We start from the raw sequence: 20,037 nt of genomic DNA, 5'->3' as shown, positions 1-20,037 counted from the left end.
GAGAGAAATAAGGATTCAGGAACATGTATCTTTGGGGTTCCTTTAATTTTGAGGTTATAGAAATAATACATATCATTACCATAAATATAAGTATTTACATTAGATAAATATAAGTGATCAAAGGGAAGAAAAATTAAAGCATCTCTACTCACAATGCCAATAGGTACACAAAGGGTTTTCCTTCCAAAGACTTTTTTAGGTACATAAAATACATACAACAAAAAGGTTCATAACAAATATACCATCTTACACAACTGCATCAGTTTATGTTTTTGTAATAAATTACTAAAAGCGCTATTTCTAAGGCAAATCTACTTCTTTAAAGCTTCTGATACAGGGGCACCATGGTGGCGCAAAGGCTTAAGCACTATGAAGCTATCCAGAGCCACTGCAGCAAGAGTTCGATCCCCTGCCAGGGAGCTGACCCACATGGTGCAGCAGACCTCTCCTGCCTCACCCACTGCTCCCCTCAGCAGTGTATTTCAGTAGATCTGCCTGTTCTGCTCCCCACTTTGTCTCTGGTGACTTCTCTCTCCCCTTCCCCTACACCTCTGGCCAACATCCCAGCTCTTGTATGCATAAATAAGTCTTTTTTTTTTTTTAAAGATTTTTATTTATTTATTTATTTATTTATTTATTTATTTATTTATTTATCTATTTATTTATTTATTTATTTATTTATGCATACAAGCACTGGGTACAGTCAGAAACGCGGGAGAGCGAGAAAATTCACCAGAGCAGAGCGGAGAACAGAGCAGGCAGACTGAGGAAGTACACTGCTGAGGGGAACAGCGGGCGGCGGCAGAGGTCTGTGCGCCATGTGGGACCCTCACCCGGTGGCAGGGGATCGAACCAGTGCTGCAGAGGCTGCGGGCAGCTTCATAGCCCAGTGCTCAACCGCTGCGCCACCGGGGAGGCCCTGCATAAATAAGTCTTAAAAAAAAATAATAAAGCTTCTGATACATACTGCCAATATGTCTTCCAGGAAGATTATACAAATTATCAATTCCCATGAGCTGGAGGCAGGCTGGTGCACACAGTACTCAACCCATTTGCAGGCTTTTCCTAGGCTTTTCAGTGTAACTCTTCCCCCTTGGGATGCCTTTTTCCTCCTATGCTGTCACCTGCCCTTAGGAGTGCAGGAAAACAATTTTAATTCCCAGCATCACTGCTACCAGCACCAATTTTCTCTCTGCGCCTGCTTACACTGATCTGCTGGCGGCAACGGCACCTCCCCATGTATTCTTCATCACCATCAGGCCTTCCTCTAGTTGCTGACCAGCTGTTTTCCAAAATAAGAAAAGATGATGTGTGAGGGAAGTATGGGAATAGGGAACAAGTACTCTGCTTCCTATACAGAACGGAAGCCCAGGGGTGGAGAGGGAGAGCTGGCAAGTTTTATGTTTTGAAAATGTAGGTCTCAACTTACTGGAGCATGTGCAGAAGATGAGCTAATCCTTTCTCAGTCTAACTGCAACCCAGATTCTAGCAGTATGTTGTCAGTCATCCTTAAGGTTCGGTATGGCTATAGTATTTTATTTTCCCTGTTTATCTGTATTTACATAAAGAATTATCAGGGATAGGGCCTCCCTGGTGGCAAGGGGTTAAGCAACACACTATGAAGCAATCCGCAGCCTCTGCAGCACTAGTTCAAACCCTGGCCGTCCAGGGAGACACCCACATGGCGCAGACCTCTCCTGTCTTGCCCGCTGCTCCCCTCAGCAGTGTATTTCAGTCGATCTGCCTGTTCTGTTCCCCATTCTGTCTCTGGTGAATCCTCTCAACTCCCGCAGCTCTGGCCTTGTACCCCAGCTCTTGTATGCATAAATAAATAAATCTTAAAAAAAAAAGATTATCAGGGATAAATTAGGGTGACTAACCTAGCCACATAGACTCTAACTGAAAAATCTTTATACTGGCTTCTGTTTGGCAGTTAGTGGACCAACTTCTTGTTCTCCAGAGGAGGACATAACAGTTCAATACCATCAATTTATTCTAAGAGAGATTAGACTAAATGAGGAATTTGTTAATCTCTTTAAATATACAGGACCCCCACCCCCCGGGGAAAGAAAAAAAGCTATCACTAAAATTAAGTTAAGCTATGAAGAACAAACCAAAACTTCAGAAATAAAAATCTAATTTACTCTTTTATTCACCAGATGAGGGCTCTGTGCCCTAGTAAGGTGACCTAAACTGCCTAAGATCAGAAATAAAATAAGCAGAATTCCCACCTTCTCCTTCAAAATGTAATCTCTTTACACAGTGAATCTTATAAAATGCCTGGAAGTCAAAATAGTCTTTTCAGAACATTATGAAACATTTTAAATTCTATCATATAAACTAAAATTTCAGGCAAAATTATATATTCAGTTATTCTAACTTTAAATTGCTGTCGATGTTCAATTTATTTTAATTTAAAGGCAAAAAATAGAATATAAACCACAACTATGGCTACAAAATGTTCAAAGGAAAAAACAGCAATGTAAGTAAATATGATTGGCTGTTTGCAAACTATTCCTTTAGTAACCATTTGCTCCTAAGGCATACATTTTATCTGCCTACTACCTGCTCGTAAAATTAATGTTGGCTCTCTCTAAAATTTTAAGGAAAAGTTCAAAATGAAAAACCTGAAATTCCACCAACTTATATTTTCCAACGAACTGTGAAAAGGCCACCATCATTCAATTTTAGCAGCGCACCACCTCTGCACAATGGAGAAGTACAGGTTTGCACCATGCAGAGCTGCCTGTGCTTCAAGGTCCCGTAACCTTGGAGACCTAGAAGGTGCTGAAAGAAACTGCACGCTTTTAGAAAATGGAAAACATTTAAGTATATCTGAGCTGAGAATATTAAAATATATTTGGAAGCATTAGCATATTTTCATAACAGGGAGAAATCATTATTGAATTTCTACGGTGGTAAATTTAGCCCAACTTTAGCAATAAAAAGGTGCCCACAGGCTAGAGAGACAAATATATTTCACTGGGAGGGGAAGGGTTATTCTGTAATTGGTTTGTACCATTAACTTGGCATTTTATATAAGGGAGCTTCTATACTATATTTACTTTCCTTTTTCTTCCAAATAAAAGAATATATGTATTTGAAAGTATTTCATTTAATACATATTTAAATATGTATTTAAAAGTATTTTGAATATACAACTTATTTTCATATGAGGTCACTGAGAATTATCCCTTAGATCTCTTTCCAACCTTAAAAATTATACATGGCATCATGCCCACCTTTTAATAGCATGATATAAATTGTAGTTCAACTTATAATAAAAATGTAAACATTTAAAAATAAAATTAATGAAAGTTTTATCAACACCTTTAAAAATTCTTCTTTAAAATCTGACATAGTGAGCAAGATTTAGATATAATTCAAGTAAAAATCTAATATCTAATTGGTTTAAATTTTAAAAAATGACTTTAGAACTATAAATTTAGGATGATAAAAAAGAAACATACATTTCAATTTTCCTCCCAAGTTTCCACGTTTAAAACAAGGATTACGATTTCATTTACCACCTTCAGCTTTTTCAGAAATGGTACATTTCCAAATATGTAACATATAAAGATATGCAAGTCTTTTAAGTGAGTTGCTTTAGGAATTTATTTTATTATCCTCAGTCTATATTAAGTTTAAGACTATATTATCATTAGTAGGATTGCTGACGTGTTAAATAAAACAGCTGGTACAGATCAGTATAGGTATCTCTTGCTTAATCATCAGCATTCCTGGCAAGCGAATGTGTGAGAAAATGCAACTAAGTCTATTTGCCATTACTTCAAATGAGAAAAATGATAATATATCACCTATCAATCTAAATCTACTAATCCATTTCTTAAAACATAAATAAAATGTTTTAATGTTTATGTAGTAAATGTTTCCATATAATAAAGAGCAAACTCTTAATATGTCAAATGCGTTTCCTAATCTCCAAGCAAATGACAGGATGGTTCACCACCAGTTGGTAGTGGTACCATGGCCTCCCTTGGCACTAGCCATATCCAAGAGGCACATCCATTTTGATGCCACTGGGCATGATTTCTTCATGTTTATATGTTTACATGTGACTCTTACAATCTATTCACTTCACTTGAAAGGTAATGAGACTATTTCGACACAAATATTTTATTTAAAAAAGTTTTGGAGAAATTTTCTCTAAATAATTTTCTCCAAACAGAAATAAATACAAAATTTTCTTGTACAGATATGGACTCAAGAACAATATGGACTCAAGAACAGTAAAGTTTCTTGAGTCCATACATATATGCATAGTACATAGATTCTATGGCAGGTTGGTTGTTAAAAATTAAACTAAAAAGGCTTTACCAAGAATAGATTATCCAGGAATATGTAGCATTGCTAGTAAACCTGTCCATCAGTCCAGCCATCTTTAGCTGCAAGCAACAGAAACCTAACTGGAAGTGGGTTTAAACTTTAACAAGAAACAACGGAAATTCCAGAGATTAATAGCTCTTGGGCCAGTAAACGTATCAGTTCAACAATGCCAAAAGGGGCCAGGATGCTTCCCCATTTTTTTCTGCCACCTTCAACTTGTTCCATTTGTCTCTGCTCCCTTCCCTCAACAAAGATGGCAAGGATCAGTGCAACCCCATCAGGCATTATGTCCACATAAAACAGTAGTCAGGGAAGTGGCTGCCTCTTTTGTCTACCTATGACCTCGTCAGCCACCTTCATTCACACCCAATTAGAGCTGTGATAAGTGCCCATTTCCAAACTAACTGCTGGCAAGGTGAACTGGGCACCCTGATTGGCTTTCACAAATCAGGAGTGACCTCCCAGGGTTGGGAATAAAACCAGTCTCTCCTGAAACACATGCCCACACAAAGGAAGGTGACTGCCTTCAAGGTGGAGAAGGGGGGATGAATTTGGGGGTGCTTAAGCAGATATCTGATCTGCTCCAAATGCTCACTTCAGTCTGCATCAACATAGCAACTAAGCTAGTATAATAATTCAAGTCCAGGTGATAGGTGACAAAAGTTGAACAAAGACATATTTTCACAAAAACATGTCAGTGTAAGATATTACCATGTTTTTTATCCAAACAGTATATGGGTTAGAAATCATTTCAAAGTTGGTTAACAATATGTGAACTGGAAGTTATTGTCCTATTATGCAAGATACACAACAGACAAGAAATCAGTAGTTTACAACCCAACTGGCAAGACATCAAAAGTGAAAGTTTAAGTAATATTACAAAGCAATAATATAGGGGGTGCGACAAGAAACAAACTGTGATGAAGAAACAAACAATAGGCGCAAATGTACAATCTAAGATCAAAGGCAGTATCCATAAACTGCAGAGACCTGGAAACAGAATTTTGTCAGGGATCTGAAGACTGAACAGGATTTGGACAAAGTGAAAGAAGGCAGGGCACTCTGCGCAAGGAAACACTCAGTTGGACACAGAAAAAATTCTTGATCAGAAGTTTGTGCAAAGATGGGGCCTCCCTGGGGGTGCAAGGGGTTAAGATGCAGCATGATGAAGCTATCTGCAGCCACTGCAACACGAGATTGAACCCCTGCCAGGGAGGTGACTCACAAGTTGCAACAGACCTCTCCAGTCTCACCTGCTGCTCCCCTCAGCAGTGTATTTCAGTCAGTTGGCCTGTTCTGCTCCCTGCTCTGTCTCTGGTGAATCTGGTGAATATTCTCACCCCCCACACCTCTGGTCTGTGCCCCGCTTCTTGTATGCATAAATAAATAAATCTTAAATAAAAAAAAAAAGAAGTTTGTGCAAAGACAAACTAGGAGCTCTCATCAGTATTACTGCATTTCTTTTGTCTGGCAAATAAAAACTTCTCCAACCTCAGCGTGGCATCTGTTCAACTCCATTATCATTTTCCCTCTTTTTAGTTTTACTGGAAAAAAAAAAAATTCATTGCAGCATCCAGTCCTGAACACATCACTGAAAAAGTGTGCAAGTGTATGCACACCAGGTTGACCTAAGACAGAAATAGCAGCAAACTAAATTGCACGTCACACTTTCACACATTCTTACAAAATTCACTTGCACCCTATCAAACACTCATTGCTTTGTTACATTATTTTTATATTTTATTTCTGAATGTCTCATCACTTAGATGGTAACCTCTCTAGAGACACATGTGCTACCCATCTTCCATAGTAGTGATTATTCCCTAATTTTTATTTAACTACTCAAAATTCATTCTACTTCTTGAGGGCCAACAAGTACAAGAGGCCGATGAGATGTACTCCATCTCTGTGGATAACTTGCTACCTCTGACCCTAAATAAAAATACCCTAAGAAACACAGCCCAAGAGGCCAAGAACCATCAGGATACATAACAACATGTGGAAAAGTGGTTCTCTAACCTTCTTAGAATCACAGAACTTGGAGTATCTGCTGAAATACAGAGACCCTTCTTCCCAGAAAAATGCAAATACAAAAATTTGCCTATAATTTCAGGATACTTACAGACCACGCCATGCATTGCTGACACTCTCCCCAAATTCACAATGCCTAAGAATCCCTAACATAGTCATAGCAATGGGGACAAGGGTGGTTATCACAAGTATCAACTTCATCAACAAACCATTTTACGGTTCTCCTTTGAAGCAAACAAGTGTATTTTCTGCTGGTGCAGGAAATAACAGATGCCAGAAATAAAAATAAATAGTTCCTTAAGTTTAAAGCTGAGCTACTTGACATACAATACTAAAAATTTTCTGAACAATGACACCTTTAAGTCATTAATACTATAATCTTAGGCTCTAATACAGTTACTTAATACTTACTAAAAATATAACTACATACACAGATATAGCACATAAAAGTGTATACCTTTTTTGATGGAAACACCATTTTTAGAAAATGTATTTGTTTGAATTTTTTAAAAAGATTTATTTATTTATATAAGCACTGGGTACAGTCAGAAGCGCAGAAGGGTAAGAGAATTCACCAGAGCCAGAGCAGGGAACAGAACAGGCAGATTGATGAAATACACTGCTGAGGGGAGCAGTGGGTGGCAGGAGAGGTCTGTCGTGCCATGTGGGACCCTCACCGGTGGCCAGGGATCAAACCAGGGCTGCAGAGGCTACAGGCAGCTTCACAGCCCAGTGCTCAACTGCTGCGCCACCAGAGGAGGCCCTATTTATTTGAATTTAACTGACAACCAGTGTGGTGGCAATTCTCAGTGGTTGGGTAACAGCCCACTAGTTGATGATCCCACTTCAAGCACTTCAGCTTCTAGTGGCTACGAGTGGACTTTCTGGAGGGTGCACAGCACCTGTATGGACTGGCCTTCCAGTGTGAGTTGGGGAAAGTTCTGTCTGTGGCCTGGTTAGGTGCCTTGCCCACCACCTATATATTTTTTTTTTTGGTGGGACCGTCACCAGTGGCCAGGGAATGAACTGGTGCTCAACCGCTGCGCCACCAGGGGAGGCCCAACCACCTATATTATTAATGATCTTTTCAACTAAGCTGATGCTGGCTCAGATGTATTCTCCTAAGATCAGAACTAGCAAGTGAATTAAAACTTATTTGTACTCACAGTAGTCAGTGAAGAAATCTGTGTATAGTTCCCACTTATTCATCTCATCTAACAATGTAATGGGGAAACCATGATACTATTAACATTTTATGTGCGAGGAAAACGAGGCTGAAATAGTGAGCAGCTGATCACACAACCAGAAAATGATGGAAGTTAGAATGCAAATGATGGGATTCCTAGCTCATATATTAGTTAGGATGTGGTTCATCTACAAATGAAAAATAAAATAGTGGCTATACAGAAGAGCAGTTTGTTTCTGCCTGACATAAAAGTCCAAAGGAAGCCATCAGGAGACCAGTGAGGCAACTTCACATCTTCATGGATGCAGGATCCTCCCAGCTTACCCTCTGGATTATCCCCACTATGTGATCCGGTCCTCATCATCCAATAGAGGCCAGTCTGCTACCAAATCATCACATCCACATTTCAGAAGGAGAGAAGTACTAGGCAGGGAAGAGGAAAGAGGAGGGATGGTATATACCAACTGTCCTTTTAAGAGGTTTCCTAGAACCTGTAACATTCCACTGGCCAGAAACGTCATCACAAGTCCACAACTAATTGCAACCACATGGAAAGATAAAAATGCTATTAACTATGAAAGAAAAGGGAACAGTGAGAGAAAACGCGTAGTTTCTGCCCTTACAGCATGTTGAAGCTAAAGGATATGAATCGCGATAGAATGACTTGCAGCGTGAAGAGACTGTATACTTGATCAGTTCTTTGCTGTTTCTGTGCGATCTGGTACAGCACACTTGCAAACACTTTCATTGATGCACTCGGGAGATGATGCTGCAATCAACTTTCTCATTAAAGAAATTCTCTATCTTAATGAACCTGTAACAATTTTTTGTTTCAAAAATTATTAATAAATTTCAGGTTAAAAAGACAAAACATGGGCCTCCCCTGGTGGTGCAGCGATTGAGCACTGGGCTGCGAAGCTGCCCCGCAGCCTCTGCAGCGCCGGTTCAATCCCTGGCCACCGGCGAGGGGCCCACATGGCATAGCAGACCTCTCCTGGCGCGCCCGCTGCTCCCCTCAGCAGTATATTTCGTCAGACTGTCTGTTCTGTTTTCCGCTTTGGTGCATTCTCTCACCCTCCTGAGCTTCTGACTGTACCCAGTACTTGTATGAATAAATAAATCTTTAAATAAAAAAAAAAAAAAGACAAAACACCACTTCTCTACTGTAAGAGGACTGCCATCTGAGAGACTATGACTACCAGTGGGATCAAGTTCCATCATCTCAGAATGCACACAAGGCCCATCACAAACTGTCTTTTTAGCCTCATATCTCAACAGTGACCGTGCTATCCATCCTCTGAACTGAAAAGAACTTTTTACTGGCCCTGAATCTATCCCAAATTCTCCGAATATATACTATGCAGTTTGTCTCACCACCTGAAAAGTTTTTGTGACCCCATTGCATCTTATCAAATCATTATTTCAATAATTCTCAAATAGGAGTATGCGTGAAAACCCCCTATATTGCCTTTTTAAAAAGCTGATGCTCACCCCATAGCTTCAAAGATTCTGACCTAGATATGGGTCAGATCCAGAATCTGTAGCATCTTTAAAAAGGACAAAGTGGGGGAGGCTCCCTGGTGGTGCAAGGGGTTAAGCACCACACTATGAAGCAATCCACAGCCTCTGCGGCACGAGTTTGATCCCCGGTCGGCCAGGGAGCAACACACATGGCGCAGCAGACCTCTCCTGACTCGCCCGATGCTCCCCTCAGCAGTGTACTTTGGTCAATCTGCCTGTTCTGTTCCCCACTCTGTCTCTGGTGAATCCTCTCTGCCCCCCACCTCCCACACCTCTGGCCTGTACCCCAGCTCCTGTATGCATAAATAAATCTTTTTTTAAAAAAAAGGACAAAGGGGGCCTCTGTTGGTGCAAGGGGTTAAGCTGCAGCACTATGAAGCAAACCACAGCCTCTGCAGCATGAGTTCTATCCTGGCAAGGGAAGTGATCCACATGGCACAGCAGACCTCTCCTGTCTCGCCTGCTGCTCCCCTCAGCAGTGCATTTTAGTAGAGCTGCCTGTTATGCTTCCCACTCTGTCTCTGGTGAATCCTCTCACACTCCAATCCACGCATCTCTGGCCTGCACCCCAGCTCTTGTATGCATAAATAAATCTTTAAAAAAAATTCCAGGGCCTCCCTGGTGGCACTAGGGGTTAAGATGCAGCCTATGAAGCTATCCGCAGCCTCTGCAGCATGAGTTCACTCCCCAGCCAGCCAGGGAGCACCCCACACAGCGCAGCAGACCTCTCCCGACTCACCAGCTGCTCTCCTCAGCAGTATACTTCAGTCAATCTGCCTGTTCTGTTCCCACTCTGTCTCTGGTGAATCCTCTCACCCCCCCCCCACACCTCTGGCCTGTACCCCCAACTAATGTATGCATAAATATTTTTTAAAAATTTTTTATTTTAAATAAATAAATAAAAAGGACACAGTACTCAAGAATGTTCACTTGATTACTACAATTAAAATAAAAGCCTTATCCACTAATTTAAGATATCTCTCTTCAGGCTTTGTTTATCAGATAATGCTATTCTAAGGTAATACCATAATTTTATCATATGAGTCTGTATTTAAAATTTTTCAGAATTCACATTTGTGAAGATTAATGTGCAGTCCCCAACAACAAATTCTTCCCCTCAAATATACGCTGTGGTTATATTCAATGGAAAAAACCAGAAGCTAAATAAGATAATGCTTGAAAATAAAAAGCTATTGTATTATTACGATGACCATATTTAGGTCTCCCAACTCTATTTGAGTTACTAATAAAAAGTACAATGTTCATACTGTACCTTGTATGCATATTTATTTATTCATCCCATTATTTTTTGCACAGAATAAAAAATAAATTTTAAGTTAAAATATAAAAACAACTCATTATAGGGCCTCCCCTAGTGGCACAGGCGGTTGAGCACAGCGCTGTGAAGCTGTCCGCAGCCTCAGCAGCACCGGTTCCATCCTGGCCGGCCGGCGAGGGTCCCACATGGTGCGCCAGACCTCTCCTGTCACGCACGCTGCTCACCTCAGCAGTGTCTTTCGTCAGTCTGCCTGTTCTGTTCCCCTCTCTGTCTCTGGTGAATCCTCTCACCCTCCCACACATCTGGCCTGTACCCCGGTTCTTGTATAAATAAATAAATCTTTTTAAAAAAAAAAAAAACAACTCATTATAATTTTTCAGTTAAATGGTCTCAGATGTGGAAGATACAGCATTATGAAAGACTCTAAGGAAATACAAGAGAAACTCATTTTTTTAGTATGCTATGCATACTTAATTTGCAGAAAACAGAACGAGAGTATATCAATGAATTACTCTCAGATAGTTGTACTAAAAATATGAATGCTTGAAAGAAAAAAAACACTTCCAAGTTGCCCTGGAAAGTTTTAAGGTGTTAATCTGTCAAATAATTTCACCAAAAGTCAATCTAGATGTACTACAGCTAAAGACAAAACAAGCCCTAGACCAAAGCAAGCCACATTTGTGTATTTAATAAAATGTTAGCCAAAGGCTCTGATTTTTAAAAAGTAAGATTCCAAGTATATTACTTTAAGAAACTTTTCACTTCATAGAATGCTGAATGATTGGAGGAAGTATGTTTACCTTAAAAATTTCATAGAGATTTTTGCTTCTTGCTTATTTATGGTGCAACTGCAGTGGAAGGGAAAATAACTATTTTTATGAAGTCTTTTTCAAAGTGTCTCAACACTTTATTTGATGGTAAACAATTACTAAATGTTTTTACAGAGTGTGAACTGCACTGGTTCTCTGCCCCACATGCATACTAGAACTATCTGGAGAATTCTGGAAAAAAAAAAAAAAATACAATGTCTGGGCCAAACCCAAGGTCCATGTAATCAGAATCTAGGGATGGGGTCCCAGCACCACTGTTTTCAAAGCGCCCCTTTTCAAAATGTGCAGGAGGATTAGAACCATGGGTTGGTGGAGATAGACCCCTAATTTACATTTGAGTTAGCTGAGTCTACTGAACCCCACTAAGAAGGAATGATTTTCCCACAATTAATCACCAAGCAGAAGGCTCCTTTCGGCCTCCCAGTGCAGTTGGCACCCTTCCCCTGCGGGAGCAGTGCCCTCTCACTCTGCACGTTCAAGGAGGAAAAGGAGAGACGTACCCCGCTCGAGGTGGTGCTGCTTGAACATTTTGACATCTGAAGCATCACTAGTGGAGCGGAATTAGGAACCAACAAATGTGAAATGTTGTTAATTCTATCACTAGACACATAACTCCACATTTGTTAATGAGAAAATAAACAATCACATAATAAAGCTAGTTGAAAAACGCTGGCACAGTTGCTTTAGAATTGAAAGGTTAAGAATAAAAACACAAGACTACAATAAATCAAATAGAATTTGAGTTTTTCTAGTTATCACAATACATGGGTAGAGAGCTATTAATAGAGTGAGTTGCTTTTTTAATCTATAAGCACTTTTTTTTTTTTTAAAGATTTGGTACACTTCTGTTAAAAGAACAGGGAGTAAAAATAGAAAATGGTGAAAAATAGCACATGCTGAAAATCTGTTTAGTTTTTGTCAGTGTTTTAATTAAAGCCTATAGCCCTAGACAGAATAGAAGGACTTGCTGTCCTTCATTCCTTGGGATGTAAATCTTTATTGTGTATAGCTAAATTTCCACTTTTAAGTAAAGGAACGAACACAGAAATGAAGTGATTACCTAAAAAGGTCATATAAAAAATGTGAGACTTTAGTGTTAGTGTGTAAATACGATTTGACTGATTTCCAAAATGAGGAATTTAGTAGGAGACAATCTTAAAAAACTAAACAACAACAACAACAACAAAAAAAAAACCCACTATTTTCAAAATCTGGGCTATCACTTAAACTGGCAAACGGAAAGACTAAATTACAAATTTCAATATCAATACTTAAAGGATGAAATCCAAACTGCTGTGAATTACTAAACTCTGCTTTTAGGCCCAAATGAATTTTATAAAATAATTAGCTTAATGGAAACAAGAAGTTCTCATGGCCTACTTTAAGAAGCACCTGCATAATCTCAAAAACATGATGCATTTCGGTTGTACTGTAACCCAATTCCTTTCATCTCTGTCAAACTGCTTGCCCAGTTTCATCCTGCCTGCTGCACAGCCATAGTCACTCTCTGGTCAACAAAGTTAGCAAACACAACAGCCATCTAAATTATGCCTCTTCGTTTTATATTCTGTAGGATTTTCTTGCTGTTATTTTCCCTTCTTTTTGCTAAAACATAATCAACAAATTCATGTCTTTGTCTTAGAGTTGGAAGGGATTATCTGGCGACATGTAAGCCACAGATACACCCTTTCCCCTAATTTAAAATAACTATGAGGTTGCAGTCTACAGTCGTAAATTTGTAATCAACTTAGAGATAATGTCTTAAAAGTACAATTAAACATGTCATAACAGAAGAAAACCCTGGTAATTACAAATAGTGCTGTGCTATGCTTGCTGGATTTTTAAACAGAAGTAAGAAAAATCGCCACCCAGTGATGCAAATGAAAACTACAATTTGTTTTTGTGTAAAATGAGTACCCTGGAGGATTACTTCAACTTCATCACTGAATGAAGGAATAGCTATTATCTTCTTATGTGAATGAACTGGTTACAAGGGAGAAGATGTTTTTCTACTAGGCTTGCCCCCCTTATTCTTATTCAGCACACTCGGCATTTCACAAATGCCAAAAGGGAAAAAAACTTTTCATCCAAATGTGAGCTAATTGTGTAAGAACAGCTCAGATACTCCTCTTATCAACAGAAGCCTACCTCCCCTGCACCCTGAATTTCAAGTCATGGGGTATTGACTTCAGCAACTCAGTGATGCCACCTAATTGTGACCTGAAACCTATTTATGTTAAACAGGAAGGTTTGCCTCGGGGAACAGGTTTTCTCCACTCAGGAAAAAAATAAGTAAATGATTCCTTTAATCTACTCTGGCCTTTTTAGAACCATATTACAAAAACCATTTAAAATGATAAACTAAGAAATTCTGCAAAATTCATATAAAAAGTCGATGCTGCAAATATAATCATGTTTCTAAGTCTTTATTTGTGTCATTTAGAATAAGTACACAGAAGCAATCATATATCTTTATTTTTCTGTAATGTGTCCACTGTGCATGAGGATAAAAGTAGTTATGTGGATCTATGATAACCAAAACAAGTATGCCATAATAGTAATAAAAGTATTTCATATCTACCATCTGACCTATTTGCCACTTTTCAAAATATTTTACGTAATTTTCTCTGAGACTAAAGCAGATATTATATATGTTGGGATAAATCCATCTGATAAAAAAGCAACTTAGCAGAACAAATCAGCTTTTAAAGAGGTTACCATCCAATTTTTAAAGATAATTAACTATAGCCCTCATAATCTGTTCTGACTTTTATCACTTAATTCAGTTAAGACCTTAACTGATAAAGGATTTTTCTGCTAACTAAATAATGTATACCATCTCCCAATCTCAACTTCATTAAGGAAATTAAAATTTTCTGCAGTATTTAAAAAGGTTTGGGATAGCCAAAATCAAAGCCAAACTTGATGAGTACATACAACTACCAACCCTCCTTTATTTAAACATATGCAGCACTTTGTCTTTTAAACGAGAGAACACAATTTCATTTTTTAATTAACTTAAAATGTCACTGGTGTCCAAACATTTTAAATAATGATATGATACTTTAAAAAAGGATAAATTACTGATTAAGAGGTTCTGAGTCAGATGGTCTGGCCTAATTCCAGATATCTATGTTAGAGGTGCAAGAACTTGGAAAAGTCCTCACCTGTAGGTGGAGATATAGTACTATCACCTCGAGGACTACAGAGTATTCTAAGCATTTCACACATTAACTCATTAAATTCTTTCTTTAAGCCCATTGGTTGATATTATCAGACTCATTTCCTAGTAAGCTAAATGACACCCAGGAGGTAATATAACTTGCCCCAAATAGTGAAGGGTGACAGAAAACGCCCCCTCAAAAAAAGAGTCACACTTTGACATAAGAATTATTTTGAGCTAATGGCATTTGAAAAACAGTAGGAATAAAGAGGAGCACTCTGATGGTCCCTTCTCTTTCTGAGGCGATAAAACCCTCTCGGGGAGGATGTCCTCTACATACCAAGAGAAAATACATTCTGATCACAAGAGATGAAGAGATGATGAGGCCAAAGGAATTCTGCACAAGCAGACCCTGTGAAAACAATGCCAATCTTCCTTTAGTCTCCCCATATATTTCAGTTACTTTTCCATAAATGCATCTTTAAGTCAGAATATAAACATAAGCCCTTGGATTTTGCCAATTCTTTAAGCCTTCATTTTCCTATAGGGGCTCCCATTGGAAACCTAAAAATTTGTTTAATTTTCTCCTGTTTTTCTGTATTATGCGCATTTAATTCTCAGGCCCAGACAGAGACTCTAAGAGGGGAAAGGGAAAGTTCTGCCTCCCCTATAATGGAAACTCTAGTAAGCTGTGAAGCCAGGATATATACCCAAGGGGTCAGGCTCCAGGGCATCTTGGGAGCTCCTGAGAGGGAAGAGAGATGGTGTGACTGAAGACAAGAGAAGGACAACAGAGGGAGGTGAGAACGGACATGATGAGGACTGATTTCATCAAGACGTCAGAAGAGTAACGTTCAGCAGAGTAGCAGAGCCCACAGGAGAGCAGCAGTGCAGGGGGTTTTCATGGAAAATGATGAAGGGGTAGAGCCTTGCACCCACAGTAAATAGGCCTAAACTGAATCAAGCATCAGCAGACATGGGAGCTGATAGGTGACGAGGCTTTGGCTGTCATTGGGGAGGATGTGCTTACTTGGATCTTCTGAGTGAGGGTGGAGCACCAGCTGTACTTCCAATGAAATATACTACCCTGCAATGGATTCCTCGCCATGACCGCCTAATTGCGAGACATACGTTAAAGGGGACACCAATCCAGCTCAGTCCAAGATGGTCCTAGGAAAACTCCCTCAAAATACTTCACATCAGTATCTGGGGAATGCACCGCTAGAGTTTAGAAATACTGATGAAACAGCTGGTAGATGAGAGCATATTAGAGTAATTAAGTCCTGGAAATTCCCCAATGAAATAGCAAATGTGGAAGTTTCTGTGGCTTCTGAGATTCAAAGAAAGACCACTTCTTGGGCCTCCCTGGTGGTGCAGGCGGTTGAGCACAGCTCTGTGAAGCTGTCTGCAGCCTCTGCAGTGCGGGTTCGATCTCTGCAGGCCAGGGAGCAACTCACATGGCGCAGCAGACCTCTCCTGTCTTGCCCGCTGCTCCCTCAGCCCTGTATTTCAGTCAGTCTGTCTGTTCTGTTGTCTGCTCTGTCTCTGGTGAATCCTCTCACCCTCCCACACATCTGGCCTGTACCCCGGTTCTTGTATGTGTGAATAAATAAATCTTAGAAGAAGAAAAAAAAGACTACTTCTTAAACCAGAGTCTAAAAAAAGAAAGGCTCACAGCAGATAAGCTTTACCTGCTAAGGAAGAATATTCTGGAGACTGGGCCCCTACTGAGATAGCTGTCACACAGGCAGTGGAATATCTACATGCCACAAGCTACCAAGTACTGGAAGAGATTTTAGAAAGAACAGCACCACAGGCAATTTCAGTTGTGGTTAAGACTTGTGTCTACAGTGCTGCAAATGGCAGCCTGTAGAGCTAGGGAAGTTATGAAGAAGTGTAAAGGGCTGTTTTTGAGGTATAGCATTAAAAACTGTATGAGTCCTCAAAATTGCCAGTGCACTAAACTCATCTTTTAAATAGCTGTTTGATAACAAAAAGAATAATGTTGATTTCTAATTATGGAAAAATAGAAAAGAGCAGAGTCCTCTTACATGTGTTCAGACTGCAGAGATGCTCTAAAATGCAGAATACTGAATACAGTTTGAAACAGCAGACTTTATTGGATCATATTTCTGAGAGAAAAATTTACTGTGAAACTTCTGAAAAAGCAGAAACTTCACAAGAGACCAGAGGCATCCTTGACATTTTTCATTTAATGAGGCTAATTCAGAAGGTGAGAGGGGAAATAACACTGGCAGCTTTTAAGGAACAAAAAAATAGAGGTTGCCATAGTCAGTTTAGAATTGGAAATTGGGAGCAGAATTGGGGTATCCTGAGACCAGTTACCACATGAGTGCATGTAGGCTTTCCACACCAACAAGCACTTCTCAGATACAAATAAGGTATCTGAGAATTCACCACAGATACCAGTCCCAAGCCCAGGCTGTTTGTTCCCTGTGCTTCTGACCTATTGGCTGTAAGTCAGAGGTTCCCACAAACTCTTTCCTTAGATTTGATCAGTTTATTGAAACTGCTCACAGAACTCTGGAAACCCATTTACTCACTAGATCAGTGGTTTACTGCAAGATATATAACAGCGGAACATCCAGAGGGAAGAATGACCCACAAATATACTTCTTATAAATTACAATATTGCAGAAACCAAGGTACTAATTCCTGACACAGAAAAAAGGGCCACATGAGCAAGGTAAGGAGAGAGGACCTGGAGCTCCCATGCCCCCTCCAGGCTTGCCACTTTCCCTGTAGCTCCATCAGTTCACAACCCTGAAGCTCTATTTGCTTCTCCTTTTGGGGTTTCTATGTAGGCTTCATTACACAGGCAACACTGACTCACACAGTGGCCATTGGCAATTGAGCTCAACCTCCAGTCCTTCTCCTCTCCCTGGAGTGCTGGGTTGGGGCTGAAGTTCTGCACTGTAATGAGAAGTTGGGTTCCAGGACTTCCCAAAAAGTCAATCATTAACAAAACAGGAGCCGTCTTTATCACTTCAACACTTAGGAAATTCCAAGGATTTGAGAAGCTGTGAACCAGGAACTATGAAGAGCAAATATATGAGGGAAATAATATATTTTAATCATGAGAACGGCCCAAATATATATTTCTTTTAAATTATGATATTACAGAAGCCCAAGCACACATTGCTGACACAGTAAGAAGTGCCACACAAACAACACTCCAACTTATGCCAGTCAAAAGGCTCTCTAGGAAAACCACCAGCCATAGTCAAAGACTATATCCCACTATTATACCTCAGGTATAAGGCTCTTGTCCAAAGAGAAAACAATTCTAAACACCTTAGATACTGCCCCTTTCCCAGGCCACATGAAGTTAAGAAAAATACAAAGGTCTGCCAGAACGTGGCTATGAAAAAGATAGCACATTCTAAGACAATGTATAGCCGTGACAAAACTCTATTCAGGTCTCCCACAGATTAAAAACCAAGAAATGGAAGAGGGTTTAAGAAGTAAAATTCCTGTGTCCTCTCAGTCCCTGAAGAGAAGATCTAAAGCGCTAAAGACCCACCCACCTATACTGAATGTGTGGGGTCAGGCATATGATGTGAGCCCTGGCACTGAAAGGGCCTAAGATAAAAACTCAGGAGCACCCCTACAATCCTAATGGAGTCATCCTTCACTTCTCAAGGCACATGGAGCATTCACGCAGGCTAGAGGACCCCAGTCTGACAGGGTTCGGACAGGGTTCTCCACCAAGAGGTTGGGAAGAGAAATCTGAGAGAAGGCACCACAGAAAGGCCCAATGAGTTCATGCAAATCCTCTCAGAAAAGGAGCCTCAAGTTGGCAGGAGGAGGTCCAGAGTGGAAGAAAATGCCTGCCCACAAGAGGATACTGGGTATTGGCTGCTCCTCACCACCCTCTTGGCGGATCTATACAAAAACTGCAAATTTCTTCCTGATGGAGAGACGCTATGGCATGAAGGGAGTGTTCATTTTCAGAAATCCCCTTAGGAACAGAATCACGTTTGGTTAAAAGAATTATTTCTTTTAACCACTAAACTCTGAATAACTAATTTTATAATCAAAAATAAAAGTCAAACAGTTAGGAGACTATTAAACATTACTTGCTTCAGATGCTAATTTAAGAAGCAAAGTTGGTGCTACTTGTAAAACAGAACACAGAACTTGAATTCATCAAGGATTCAAGATTTTTGGTTTTTCCCAATTAAGATTTAGCTTATTAGATAGGAAAAAACAGAATGATTTACAAGTTTAATTTGAAGGACACAGCAAAACCAATATATAAAGAGTCTCACTTGATAACAATATTCTAAATGACTTATGCTTTTATTTGTGTAGGTTTCATATACACAGACTAATTCTGAAAATGGTATGACAATTTCAAAATCAATCATGTAATTCGCAAGAAAACTTAAAATGTGTCATCTAAGTGTGATTTTGTTTTTTGAAAAGACTCACCTAAAAGGACAAATCCGTCTGCTTCTCTCTCTGGTATGGCAGGCTTTTTCAATTCTGGAGGCTTTCTGAAGAAGTGAAACATTGCTGCCACTGCCACTGCTATCTGGAATAGAAAGAATATAAAATGTCAAATTCCAATCAAACTGTGAAACTTAAAAAGCCAAAGTGAGGACATCTCAAAAATTACTTTTAGGAATTCTATTACTAGACTTAAGAACACAAGGTTTCTATAGGTGTCAGGAGACAAAGCCAGGAACAAAGGCCCATGGGCTTCATGTTTGAAATGTATGCCTTGAATAGCGCCATGTCTCTCAATTTCTGCACATTCAGGAAATCACCAATAAGAAACCACCACATGCAAATTAGAATCAATGCAATCTGGAAGGATCTTACTCATATATATCAGACACTGTTTTGAGGAAAGGAAAAAAAAAAAAGTGTCCGTGTTTCTTGTCACGCCATAACCAGCCTAACCTATAACTGAGATTACCTAAAAAAAGCAAAGAAGACCCTCAACCGTTGGCTACCAGATCCAGACACTCAAGGGCTATGCCCATTACATAAAATTGCAGCCAACTTTCAATTTCCATCAGCTTAGGCCTTCGTGTTAGAAAATGTTGTACAATGCCTCTAACACACACATACACCCCTCCTCCTCCTCCCGTCTTTGCACATTCAGTCAGGGTAACAACTCCTGAAAAACAACTGGGAAAAAAGCTGAAGGGATCTTGGGAAGATCCATGACATTCTGAGGACTGTCCGACATGATATGCAAAGCAATGCAAACGTCAGCCAAGAACAGAAAGATCTTGGTGGCAATAGAGGCTCCATGTTTTAATTTTCTTATAGGCTACCCACACCAGAAAATCCAACAAGGAGGCTAAGTCAAGATTTAATCTGAGCAAAAACCTTCCAGAAACTGAGATCTGTACTGGGATCTATGTTGACGGACTGTACTGGACTGGAGATCTGAGGAGGAGATGAATCCCAACATAAGCAGATGGTGAAAAGAGCCTATTTGTGGATAGAAAACACAACTGGCCAATTTTATTTTTTTAAAGGAATAAAAGGTAGAGAAGAAAAACATAAGTCTGAAAAAGAAGAGATTCCAAGAAAGGAAAAGAAACAGGCTCTGAAATCCTCAAAGAGTTTACTGTACATAGTGAAGGATCCAAAAGAAAAGTTTAAAAATAGTCTGGCACACTCCACAGAGTCAAGGACACAT

General features: G+C 39.6%; 1 protein-coding gene across 1 annotated transcript in view; it reads right to left on the bottom strand.

Moving 5' to 3' along the window:
• UMAD1 (UBAP1-MVB12-associated (UMA) domain containing 1) overlaps positions 1 to 18,894 on the bottom strand; it is a gene marked incomplete at both ends in the record, with an annotated part of 190,968 nt that extends 172,074 nt beyond the window's left edge. Inside the window, one exon of the mRNA XM_084230503.1 lies at positions 18,813 to 18,894. Coding sequence (XP_084086629.1) covers positions 18,813 to 18,894 — 82 coding nt within the window. The remainder of the gene's footprint in view (positions 1 to 18,812) is intronic.
• Positions 18,895 to 20,037: the final 1,143 nt, after the last annotated feature.

The sequence above is a fragment of the Talpa europaea genome (genome assembly GCF_964194135.1).
Source record: "Talpa europaea genome assembly, chromosome: 3".
NCBI classification, from domain to species: Eukaryota; Metazoa; Chordata; class Mammalia; order Eulipotyphla; family Talpidae; genus Talpa; species Talpa europaea.
This window is presented reverse-complemented; position numbering and strand designations above follow the sequence as displayed.